At 41.4% G+C, this 13,325-nt stretch overlaps 1 protein-coding gene across 5 annotated transcripts in view; it reads right to left on the reverse strand.

Moving 5' to 3' along the window:
* GRIK1 (glutamate ionotropic receptor kainate type subunit 1) overlaps window positions 1–12,110 on the reverse strand; it is a 361,362-nt gene extending 349,252 nt beyond the window's left edge. For 2 of the 5 annotated variants that reach the window (XM_025449799.3, XM_025449798.3), the window contains exon 1: window positions 11,944–12,109. In XM_025449799.3, coding sequence (XP_025305584.1) covers window positions 11,944–12,061 — 118 coding nt within the window. In that variant the 5' untranslated portion in view covers window positions 12,062–12,109. Of the gene's footprint in view, window positions 1–11,943 lie in introns of all 5 variants that reach the window. The other 3 variants (XM_025449800.3, XM_025449802.3, XM_025449801.3) reach the window with 3 other exon arrangements.
* Between the last annotated feature and the right edge of the window lie 1,215 nt (window positions 12,111–13,325).

Below are 13,325 nucleotides of genomic sequence, written 5' to 3' on the forward strand. Positions count from 1 at the left end.
AGAGAGGCAGAGACATAGGCAGAGGGAGAAGCAGGCTCCATGCACCGGGAGCCCGATGTGGGATTTGATCCTGGGTCTCCAGGATCGCGCCCTGGGCCAAAGGCAGGCGCCAAACCGCTGCACCACCCAGGGATCCCTATTTTTTGTATTGATATGCATTCCATAAGCTTGTTCAAAGGGGCTTTTGGTCTCATTTCTCCCTCTTTATCATTTAGCTATATAATTCCTAAAAGAGTATACCGCATATATTAAACTAATAATGAACATTAATTTATAACACATTTTTTGTGTTTTCTGTTAAATTATGATTTCCCCTTAAGATATTTATTTTATAGCTTAATACTATTTTCTGACAAATGCTCTACAGATGTAGAGCTAAAATATGATCAACCCTTCCATGTTAATTGGGCTCTAGATGATAGTGTGTGTACCCTGCTGTTCAATCTGACCAACAGAGATATTTTCATTGGCCACAGAGCAGACGTTTCCAAAGAGCTTGTAGCCTGAGAACATTTTGGAGACACAACACGTTGTCAGGGTCTATGCAGTCCCTGTGTCATTCCTCTCCCACCCTTCCCCCTACCTCTCACACCATCAGTCACTGACAGGACATTTATCCCCATTGCCTTTCCCTAGTTCTTTGAAATGAAATAATAGTTCTATATGTGACTGTTCCCCCACATAGAATAAATAAAACAAAAACAAATTGGAGTTTTAATATATATGTTTATATATGAACATATCTATATTAAATAGTATTATCTATTATATAGTGTTATATATTGTAATGCATAAAATAATATATTTAATAACTTGTATATGCACTACATATATACTAAATGTATAATTATATAGTACATAATAATTACATATACATGTGCATATATATAAAGAGAGAGAGATGAGTCTTAAAAACCTAGGCTTTCCATTGCAAAAGCCAGAAAAATAAAATTTCAAATGTTTGTCTTTATTGTTGCTTCTGCTGTTGCTGTCTTAATTTTAAAAGCTTTGTTTAAAATACCAGCATCGTGTTTACAGGCTGAAGCAGAGTTCCGGGAAATGTGGGACACTTAACTAACCCAGCTCCCTGTTTCCCCTTCTTGTAGTTTGGGGGTGGGAGGCCAGTAGAGCTCCTCAGATCTGGGGAGGACCTATACATGCACCATGGTGTATTCTGGGACGAGACAGGGCCACAGTACACACTATTCCCTCGGGTGCATGAAAGGAGAGCTCAGTTGGAAGCTTTGTGCACTTGAACAGAAAGTGTCTGAGGTAACCACCAGGCTGGCATGTAACTTGCTGTTGTGGGAGATTCCTCCTTGATGACATCTGGGTAAATAGCCCACTTGAGAGACCAGTCTCAAAGGGTTGGTGGCCCCAGAGTGAGCCAAACTGGGCTTCCCCAGTCAGAGGTGTAAGCAGCGCATGCCATGGAGTTTGAAGCCAACACCCAGGATCAGCCAGGACAAGCTACACTAACGTGGATGTCCTGGAGGAGTGATAGCAAATGCCTCTCCCTTTAAGGGAGGATTCTTTGATCACTGTAGGGGGAAGGAAGAAAAGAGATTCCTAAAAATTTACATTTTAAATTGCAAGTGAGGACTTTGATGTAGTCCCATTGGAAAAAGGGGCTTGTGGGCATAGTTAAGTTTAATTCCAGGGAAATGAACAAAGTTCCATTTGCACACCCGTGATGCTGTGGCTATAAATGCCAAGCATTATGGGATTGCACATCTTCATGCAGCATCTCAGTTCAAATCAAAGACAATAAGCAGAGCCAATGCTGTAGAGGGAATGCAGATTTGGAAGGGGTTGGCTGGTGCACCCACGCACCCATTCACCACCAACTCCCCTCTGACAGACAAGGCAACAGATTTACTAAAAGGTTATGTGACATGGCCATGCTAAGAATTTCTGGGGCTAAAACTATTCTCATTTCAGTGCACTTCTCACTGTGCCAAACTGCACGCAAATAAATGACTGCTAAATTAATCTAGAAACTATAGAATGGTAACTTTCACCAATCATTTTTAAATTGGGCAAAGAACCTTAATAGGAATCAAAGCAAAAGAAAAAAAATCACCATAACAAATGGGCTTCCCTTTTCTACATTCATTCTCTTGTAGTTCTGATCTATAAGCAAGGATGAATTATATACCTTCTCAATCCAAAGTACAGAAAACCATGAACTATGGTCTATAAGATTTCCTAAGTATTTTCCAGTTTTAACACATGAATTTCATCATAAAATTATATTTAATAGATCTTTCTTTATTGAGTTGATTCTATTCTTTTCTCAACCATTCCCTCCTGTCGAACATTTAAATGATTCACAATTGCTAATAACGGCTCTTGCCGATTCAGTGAACAAGTATAGAAACAGCCTTAGGGTTCAAATATATACTGAGAACAAAAGAAATGCACACTACCCAGAATTCAAAAGGCAAATATTGCCTTTAGACTTGAAAGATGGCTCTATCTGACTAATTCATTTTTAGGAGATGAAGTACAATAACATCTTGTGTAATGTAAACATAGGCAGGTCACCAGAATGCAACTCCTGTTTATGGATTGCCAAAGTATGTAATCCAACATTTTGGAAGTTTAAGAATGCAAAAAAAAAAAAAAAAAAAAAAAGAAAGAAAGAAAGAAAAAGAAAAAAAAAGAAAAGAAACTCCTTAAATGTTGCCACTGAATCATCACAACAAAAAAGAAAAAAAAACAAAAACACTTGATTTTCACCATCCCCGCTCCAGTTTGAATTATGAAGTATTTTATTGGCTCTGGGAATTAAGTATTGATTTTTTAAGGGCATATTTAGGTAATTTTGCTAAGAAAAGGAATCCACACAAATAGTTTGCTATGAGTATTAATTCAAAGACATTATACTTAATGCCTCTAACAGAGTATGTTACAATGCATGAATCAATATTCAAAATTAAATTACATTTAATTAAGTACAAAAGGCATATAATAGCTGAAAACCTAGATGCTAATGGATAGAAACAGCTAATGTTTGATTTTCTACAAACTCATTGAAGAATTCTAAAGATTTACAGCCATCATATTTTATCAATAACAATCTTTATATGTAGTTTATTTATTTATTTTTAAGATTTTATTTATTTATTCATGAGACACAGAGAGAGAGAGAGGCAGAGACACAGGCAGAGGGAGAAGCAGGCTCCATGCAGGGAGCCCGATGTGGGACTCGATCCCGGGACTCCAGGATCACACCCTGGGCCGAAGGCAGGCACTAAACCGCTGAGCCACCCAGGGATCCCCTAGTTTATGTCTTTCACAATTTTTTCCAACATTATATGCTGTTACTTTTATTTTAATGATCCTCTAGAAAACTCTTTATGTAGCTATTATATGGAATTGACAGTAGTTTTTCTATTTGCCTTGATATAAGACCTTTATGTACTGCAGATCATGTAGGAACAGTAACAGCAGAAGAAATTTTGTTATGAGTTGAGTGTTTGTTTGTAATAGACTTTATTTACTTTTCAGAAAAGTTTTAGATTTGCATAAAACTTTTGAGGGTTGTACAGAGAGTTCTCATACACTTCCAGTTTCCTCTGTTAACACCTTTATATAAGTATGGTGCATTTGTTAAAATTAATGAAGCAATATTGATATATTATTAGAAGTAATATCCATCTTTAGTCAAATGTCCTTTTTAAGGTTTTACCTAATGTCTTTTTTTTCCCCGCTTTAGGATCCCACTCAAAACACCATGTTACAGCTATTTGTCAGGTCTCCATAGGCTTCTTTTGGCTGCGACAGTTTCTTAGACGTTCTTTGTTATTTTTGACCTTGGCAGTTGACAAGTATTGTCCAGGTATTTTGTAGAATGCTCCTCTATTGGTATTTGTCTGATGTTTTACTCATGATTAGAATGGGGATTTGGATTTAGGAGAATAAAACCAGGTAGATAAAGTGCCATTTGCATCTCATCACATCAAAGGTAGATGCTGTCAACATGATTTATCGCTGGTGATGCTGACCTTGGTCACCCAGCTCTTCTGCTTGGGAGATTTGTTTCTTCTTGCTTATTTATTTATTTAATCATTTATCTACAACAGTATGGATTCATGGGTATTTATTTATACTTTGGGTTATAAGCCAGTTCTACTTTTAAACATTTTACTGCTTGAATTATTACGGTTTTCACCATTGGGAGCTTGGTAATTTGGTGTCTGTCTCTTTAATGTATTCTCGTCAATGGGATTGTTTTGAATATTCCCTTACTTTTTTTGGCAGGACAAGATGCTCAGGATCATCTTGTGTATTTTTCCTAAAGTCTCCAAATTGTCCATTTCTCCAGCTGTGCCTGGGCATCAGATGTTCTCATTGCTACTGAGATGTCATTGTTCCTAGGCCCTCTCAGCTGGGACATACGTGTATGTGTACACTAACACATTTATGGCTTGTTTCAATCACTCAAATAAGCCATAGCAAAGTCTATACTCTTGGACTTGTTCAGTGCATTAAGTAATGCATTTATTACATTCCTTTGTGCATTTTAAAGGAAAATAATTAAGTGGTAATGAATTGCAAGTCTCCCAATTGGTAACAGATGATAATAATAATTAATCATTAGATTTCTATTAAACCAAAACATACATATACAGTTCCAGTATAAAAATCTGCATTGTTGAGCTCCTTTTGGAAAATTATTCAGCAGAAATTTTGAAGAGTACTAATAGATTTTGGTATGTTATTGTATTTTGTGTTTTGTTTTCTTAAGTGTGCATAGCAATAGACTAGTAATTCAGCAGAAGATATAAAATAGTATAATCTTTCAAATGTATTTAGCCAGCTAATGCACCAATGAATATATTGAAGGATTTAGAGAGCTAAAGGAAAGTGTTTTCACTATTGTAGGGTGCTTCTGTGAGATTGATTTGTGGTCAGTAGGAGTTTACTCTTCAATTAGTCAATGTCCTTTCTTCTTCATTCCACTTTGTAACTAATCTTACCTTGTATTTAATAAATATGTTAACATAGCATTATTCAAAATTACATGTTTAAAAAAATCTTACATTTTTAATAGGACCAAAAAGGACTGTTTAAGTGTCTTGGGGAAGTTACCTAAAGATTTTTATTTTTCAGTAGCTCATAAATAAAACATAAATACAAAATCAAATATTTTTACCTCTCTATTGTTTTTTGTTTGCTTGTTTTCTCCTCCAGGATAGACCATTTTTCCATTTGACTTATTATTCCTAATATTACAATGTTGATGCAATAAGATTATAGGTTTTTCCAATTTGATGTGACAACTTGATCTTAGCAGTAAATCAAGACAAACTCATGAAGTCTATGTAGCTGGTATACATTTCTTTTTATTTTAAATGTTTTCATTTCTCCACGAAAATTTATCATTGAAAAAATCAAATATTCATTTAAAAAGAAATAAGTAGGTTGAACTCCAAATATAGATACACTTTTAACTTACTACAGATTATATTCTTGGAAAATACATTACAAATCTAATATGAATTGTTCCATTTAAAATCATGCTAAGAAGCAAGTCCAGTGAAAAAAAATTAGTAAAATGACCCCATATCACATTTCACAGTAATAAAAATGATATACCTTTCAGGATAGATAATGTGGTTTTAAAAATGTTTTCAATATAACAGAGAACAAGTGTCTAAACATTTAAAATGTACAGTTGACCCTTGAACAACATGAGTTTAAACTGAACGAGTCCAGTTAAACACAGATTTTTTTCTGATAAATACAGTACCATACCGTATGTACTTTTTCTTCTTTATGATTTTCTTACTAACATTTTCTTTTACTTAGCTTACTTTATTGTAAGGATACAGTATATAATATATATATATATAACTACAAAATCTAAGCTTATCAACTATTTATGTTCTTGATAAGGCTTCCATGGACAGCAGGCAACTAGTTAGTTAAATTTGGGGGGGGTCAAAGGTTACATGAGAATTATCAACTGCACAGGGGTCGGTGCCTCTACCCTTTATATCGTCCAAAGATCAACTGTGCTCTTAAAGCTTTATAAAAAAAAAATTCTGAAGTAGAGTGCACCGAAATTTGTAGACTGAAGAAGCAGTAGGATGTGTGGTCATGTGAGTTCACGTGTGGTCGTGTGAGCTCTGATGTGTGGGCTGAAAATTTCAGTGGTTTTATTGGCAGTGTTTCCTCAGATATGTTCTGAGGAGCAAGAGTTCAGTGAGATACTAATAGCTGTGATTCAAAGAAGAGTCTTCTGATAACAGAAATGTAGGAGATACTGGATTTTAAAAAAGAAACAGATTTCTTTGTGCAGCATCACAAAGAGCCTTTAATATACAATAATATACAAACTCGCCTCATGAATCTGTAAGGGACAGTGGTTCAGTTCTCCACACTTACTTGGCCATGCAAATAAATTACTACAGAGCACAAAACTCCTACTCTATTCCTTAACAGGGAGAAAGAGAGGGAGGTACCTTGGTCAACTCTACCACCTGACATTCATTTTACAAATGAGACCACATTTCATCTTTGCAACAAACTTGTGAGTCTGTGCTTGTTTCTTCTTCTCTAGCTAACAAAACACCCCCCAAAACTCACATAGTAATCTTTTCAAGGTTAGCCAATTAGGAAAAGAGTTAGAAAAGAAAATCCCCTTCTACCTGGAGTTCTCCATCACTCTTTCTTCTAGGAGACATTACTTCTGGAAAATTTTAGGACATAGATGATACTTTCTCGGTTATATGGTTAGTTATCAGTGGAACAACAAAAAAGGATTGAGAGACTATGGGAAATCACTATCACCAGACTCTCTCCATCAGTGCTCCCTCAAAACCATTCCAATGAAGTGTAATTAAGTCTAATTAAGATCTAATTAAAAATAGTGCTTGCTAGGCATTTGGTAGCAAGGCTTTCTCTCCAACTGGATTGCCTTCCATAGCCCCCTCTTAAAGTGATATCATGGAGAATCCAATAATAATACAACTTTCCTCTTTGCTAATTGCCTAAAATATTCTCAAATATATATTGTTTTAACTTTGATTTATGTGATTATCCCTGAATCACTAAAAGAACAGTTCAGGGATCCCTGGGTGGCGCAGCGGTTTGGCGCCTGCCTTTGGCCCAGGGCGCGATCCTGGAGACTCGGGATCGAGTCCCACGTCGGGCTCCCTGCGTGGAGCCTGCTTCTCCCTCTGCCTGTGTCTCTGCCTCTCTGTCTCACTCTGTGTGACTATCATGAATAAATAAATAAGTAAAATCTTAAAAAAAAAAAAAAGAACAGTTCATCTCTCTTATATTTGATTTCAGCTTAAACAGTTATATAACTGCATAGATAAGTCCATATACAATACAGCGTACTTTAATGCAAGGAGCTTGAAACTTGAGAACAGAATAACTAGCTTCAAGTTCTGGCATTTCTACTAACTTGCACTTGAACTTAGGCAAAGCTAACAAGTTACGGTGTTTTCATCGAAAACTGGAGATTTGAAACCATATAGGAAACGTAGCCACAGTTCACGTTTACATAGTATAGACGTTGGGCTTGTAAAATTAATATTAAAGAAAAAGATAAATTATGCAGATAAAATAATATGGTAAAAGAGCTGCTCATTTGCAGTAATATGTTCACATTAGCCAGGCACTCTCTTTTCATCATGCCATAAGACAGTTTCTTTCTCAGATTTTTCAAGGACCAAAAGAAATTCTTGTTAGGACCAACGTGCTCTGTCTGGGTGAAATCTACCTGAGGCCATTGCATCTCTCTAAACAAAGGTAGGAGTTCCTGCTCCAGGTTTGGCAAGATGAACCCACTCTGTCATTTGTGCATTTGGGGGCTTGAACTTATTCCATATTGACTATGGCCATTGATGCAATAAATCAGTGGCATAAGATGAACTGAAAACTCCCCAAGAGTAACATTTGGAATGAAAAAAATAATAAAGTGTCTGCAGTGAAGTCCTGATGAATAACTTCAATGATTACATATAGCATACACCACCAGAATATAAGCTTCAAGGGGGCGGGTGTGTTTGTTTTATTCACTGTTGTGTGCTCTGCTTCTAGAATTATGTCTGGCTCACGGTAAGGGAGTAAGCATATAGTAAACATTTGTTGAGTGAAGAATAGATATTAAAATGATGAGAGAATTTGTGACTAAAAAACAAAGTTGTAAGTTTTTGTACACTGAAGCAAAAATACAAGCAAATATGTATGAAGCAGAGTTTGGAACTTTGGGGATCCTGAAGGTTAAACATTTTAATTAAAATGACGTTGTGGCCAACTTGATAATTAAAATAAAATCCACTTGGATCTCTCTTAAGGAAATAAGAGCATTTGGACAACTATATTGTCATTTAACTTTCCATGCCATTCACATAAATTTCCACAATATTTCTCTTTATATGCTATATTTACTTGCAAAATAGAATTATGTTTTTAGTACTTTGTTCACAAATGACAAAAATTGTTTACTTGATCCCCTCTCTGTGAAATAGGAAAGGCGGATACCACTATGGCTAAGTCACAGAAGAAGAGATTTGGGTTCAGAAATACTAAATGTGTAACAGAGATACACCACATTAACTACTGAGTCCCTATTCAGGAATAAAATGCCAATAATGAAAAAAAAAGTAAAAACAAAACAACAAAACAATTATAATGCAACTAATGTACCCATATACTGCTCAAAGTACTTTCATTTTCTATTTTAGGTATTCTTACCAATGTCACTATGAAGTTGCAATTGTCTTAGTTGGATTTTTCAGGTGCAGAATGAAGACTTGGTGAGACTGAAAAACTCTTGCTGACATAGCTCGTAAGTCTTGGAAAGGGGACTTGAACCTGTGCTTTGTGACACAAAATCCTGTGGCAGAAAGCCTGGCTCCCAAAACTTGACTCTTAACTCTATGCTTTTAGAGTACCACCTCTACGACTGTGTATATTGAGATGATGTGTAAAAATATAGAAATGTAAATATATTTTTCTGTTATGATCATTATTAGAAATATGATACATCTGTCTCAGAAATTGCATGTGCACATGGCATTGTTTTTTTGTTTTGTTTTCTTTTCTTTTCCACTAATGGATGGAGGTATGCCGCTGTCTATTCAGATCACCCTGACCCTGCTGTAACTATTAGTTATAGGTTGGCTGGCCATATGACTCTGAAGCTCAAGTGTGGGGAAAATAGTAGTGGGAATTAACTGATCGTTAAGGTACACTGGAGTATACAGAGAAGAAGGGAGGAACCACCATCCCCTAGAGAATTCCCAGCAGCTGGCCATATTTCTCTTCCATGAAGGATACTGGGAAGTCTCTGGAGTGTAGTAGTAATGTTTTGGGCACCTCCATCCTATAGGATCCCCTTCATGTCTCTAAAAGGTGGTGTGAGGTTGGTTAAACTTTTCAACAGATATCCACTAAAAGTGTGAGAACCATGTAGATGCACATAGTAAATGACCTCTCTGATATTTAGCGTTCATGAATTTTATCTTAAATTTTATACCTTTCATTGGCTTTCCTCAATAGCTCAAGTTGAAGCAGACACTCACAAGAAAAGTAGACTGCTAATGAGTTCATTGAAGCATTCAAGTGCCTTTTCATATAAACACAAGGCAAAGTGCTTAACATTAATGCTGTACTTCGGATATTTTAAGTTATTGGAAAACATGGAAGTCGGTAATCAAGAGTCCCTTTTTGTGGTTGGTTGGTTGGATTGCTCATGGTTTGTAGGAAATAGAAGAAAAGATGAGAGATGAAAAAGAATGCTTTTCAATTCTCTTTCCTTCCTACGCACAAGCACGCACACGCACACACACACACACTTCACACACTTGCTTGGTCTCTGACTCCTTTGATATTTTGTATTCAGTGTTGGACTTGGCTGACATAAGAAACTCCCCGTAGAGAGGTAGGTTTCCTCTGAGCTAAGGCTGGTTTCCATGGTGCTGAAATGTCCATTTAAAAGTAAGCGTAGTCCTGAGGTACACACAGGGTAGTGCTCATGCCAACCACAGGTCACTCAGAGCCAGAAGGAGTTAAGACATTTGTACTGCACATAAACAGCACCAGGCCATGCAATTTTGCTTTACGCATTTCGGCTCACATTTAGAGAATGGAAATCTCATTATCTTACACCATATATTTTAAGGTCAGTGAATCATGTTGGGTTGTTTTCACTTTGAAAACCACTTTTAAATGTATGAGTGTAATTGCTTGGATAAATACTCGGATCTGTGAACAAGTAGGTTTTAAAACATCCTTTTCCACTCCTTCTGGGAACTCCTTTAGGTTTGGGTAATGCCACCTTAAGTTTATTATAGAGGAAGGAGGACTATTGGCTGGCATAGCCCGTTCTAGTATGTCTAGATTTGTCTGTTTTAAAATATATAAGGTATAAACAAAACACCAATTAAGTCAGTAAATGGTGAAAATTGTAACACACATTCATCATTAATTTAGTATTGTTTAAAAGAACCCGTTCTTGGGTTGTGGAGGGTTGATTGCATCCGGGGGGAGGGGGGGACAAGGATATTAAGGCTGGAATATTTCTAAGATGAAGGATATTTTAGTTATGAGTGGTATTTTGTGTGTGTGTGCATGAAAGGAATACTTTGAAACTCTTTTAATGGGCAGTCTAAATTATCCAAAAATGCACATTATTATTATTATCTATAATCTAGAGAAATACATCTGCAGTAAAAAAGAGTATTAGGTATCTTTTCTTTTCTTGAAAATTAGATCACATATGCCTAAAGAAAATGCATTTCAAAGTAGAAACTTTTTTTTTTTTTTTTTCCTTTACGTGTGACAAGAACTAGTTTCTGGATCTTTGGAAAGAGGTTGGCTGATTGCAGGCCAGAATCAGTAAAGTTATTGAGAAATTTCAGCTCGTCACTTGGTGAGTGCTCTGCACTGTTCTGTGCACGCTCTGTGGGTTCCTGGAAAGGGTGTGAGTGGGAAGCCTTTTAGAGCTCAGGACATCACTCTTGCTACCTCAAGCGGGGAGACTGGAGAGGCTGGGAGACCCACGGGGTGTCTGAGCCTCACCTGTGGGTCCCTCTTTGTGTCCCTAAGAAGCACACCTGCTTGGGGAAGGAGGACAGACTAAGGGGATAGAAATCGGGTTTGGGGAGGACATTAAAAAGAAGGCAAAGAGCTTTTTGAACGCCCCCACGCCCAACAGCCTAGAAATCACTCAGTGCCTCCACTAAGCCAAGGTGGTGGGTGCTGTGCGTGTAGGCACAGGAATCCACAAGCTAGCAAAGCCCCCCCCCCACCGTCCCACCTCTTCTATTGTCCCTGCCTTTTGCTCTCCCTGGGCTGCCCCAGGGTTGCCACATTCAGCCTTCCAGTCTCTCTCTCCCGTCTGAAGCGGGAGTCCAGAGTCCTCCAGGGAGTCATCCTGGGAGTCATCCCGCTCCTGCTGCTGCTGGACGGTGCTCCCCACTCTTGAACTCTCCGCCACAGAGCCCGTCCCAGGCTCTGCCCCCCTCCCCCGTCTCGGTGGAACCCTCCAGACTTTGGAGGCTCCGCGCAGAAGTACCCAACTTAGGGATGAAAACTTGGGAGGCTCGGGGTCGCCAGGTTCGGGGAGGTCCGATCTGCAGGCGCGCGGGTCGCCCCGGTGGTTGGGCGGTGGGGGGGGGGGGATGCTGCGCCTCGGGACCGCCCGACGTCCCCCGGGGCGCGGAGGGCGCATCCCCGCGCGCAGAGCCCCCGGCCCCCCGCACGCCCGCTCCGCGTCCCCGAAGCCCGGCTTGAAAAACCCGCCAACCGGCCCCCGCGGGGAAGCCCCGCACTCGCCGGGAGGGCGGCAGTGACGCGGCTTCCCCTTCCTCGGAGCCTCGCGCGCTGCCCTCCCGCCCCGGCTGTGCCCTGCGCCCGCGCCGCCTCCCGGGCCGCGTCCCGCCGGCCCGCAGCCCCGACGCTCCCGGGCTCACTCACCGATCCTGAGCACCTGCGGGGCGGCCTGCGGGAGCACGCAGCAGAGCAAGTAGACGAGCGCCCGGCCGGCGTCCCCGGGCCCGAGCCCCGGCTGGGCGAGCGGCGCGCGGCGCTCCATCCTCCCGGCGTCTTCAGTTCGCGCCGAGCCCCAGCCGCGGCCGCACGCCCGCGAGGTGCAGCCCGCTCGGGCCGGCGCCCGGCCTCATCCTCCCCGGGATGCTCGGCGTCCGCGCCCTGCGCTCCCCGCGGACACGGCTCGTGGGAACGCGGCTCTGGCGGGCGGCGCTGGGCTGCTCGGGCTCCGGGCCGCTGCCGCTAGCCCATCACCGCTCCTCCTCCTCCTCCTCCTCCTCCTCCTCCTCCTCCTCCTCCACCGGCCGCAGACCGCGGAGGGTCGGCGCGGAGCGCAGCGGAGGAAGGTTGCTGCCCCGATTTGCGGGCACGGTCTTCCTCCCCCGTCCTCCGGTCTGATGGAAAGTGGGGAGGTGGGGGGGGTAGGCGGAGGGGGCAGCGAGACGAGGAGCGGTGAGGGCGAAGGGAGGCGAAGGAGGATGGAGAAAGGGCACCGGGTGAGTTGGCGCAGGGGCTCCGAGCGAGCAGGATGCGCTCCTGCAGGTTAACTGGGATCGCGGCCACGCTCTTGCCTCCCTCAATCCCTGCTCGCCCACCGCCCCCCCTCGCTGGCCCCACCCTCGATTTGCTGCCCGCCCCAACACCGCCGAGCCAGGCACTCACACGCGCACACGCGCACGCACATTCTCCCTTTGCATTCTCAACTTTGCGCCGCGGGAAAGTCGGCCGAGTGTTGCAGACTCGACACCGAGAGAATCTTATCTGCGGGTGGAACCGAGGCAGAGTCTGCGCTGCGGGCCGCGAGTGGCACAGGGACCTCGTCGGGAACGGCCCCGCGTGCCTCTTAGGGGGTCGTGGGGGCCACCAGCTACGCCTCCTCCCATCACTGGCTGCAGGATCGCCTTGTCGGACGCCGGCGTTTTGGAGAATAGCCGAGCTCCCGTTTCAACTCGGACAAGGAGGAGAAGGAAGAGAAGGAGAAGAGGGAGAAACCTCCAGGACTCTAAGATTAGAGTGGCTTCCTTCCTACTCAGACCCCAGATAATCTCCTGTAAAATTGCTTCCGTTTACAGATGGAGAATTGGGAAAAGGGCAGCTTCCAGCGCCACTCCTTTTCTTGATTTCTTTTGACTGTCACGTTTGAACGCTGGAAGACAGGCTATTTTAGCAATGTAGGTTTGGAGACTATTTCTCTGTAGAAGGACAAGGACACCTCCCTGGGGAAATCATCATCAGCATTTGATCATTTTTGGCTTAATTTCCTTTGAGCGTCCTGGGGGAATGTTCTATATAAATGTTTGCTAGCTGTG

This window comes from Canis lupus, chromosome 31, assembly GCF_003254725.2.
Source record: "Canis lupus dingo isolate Sandy chromosome 31, ASM325472v2, whole genome shotgun sequence".
NCBI lineage: Eukaryota > Metazoa > Chordata > Mammalia > Carnivora > Canidae > Canis > Canis lupus.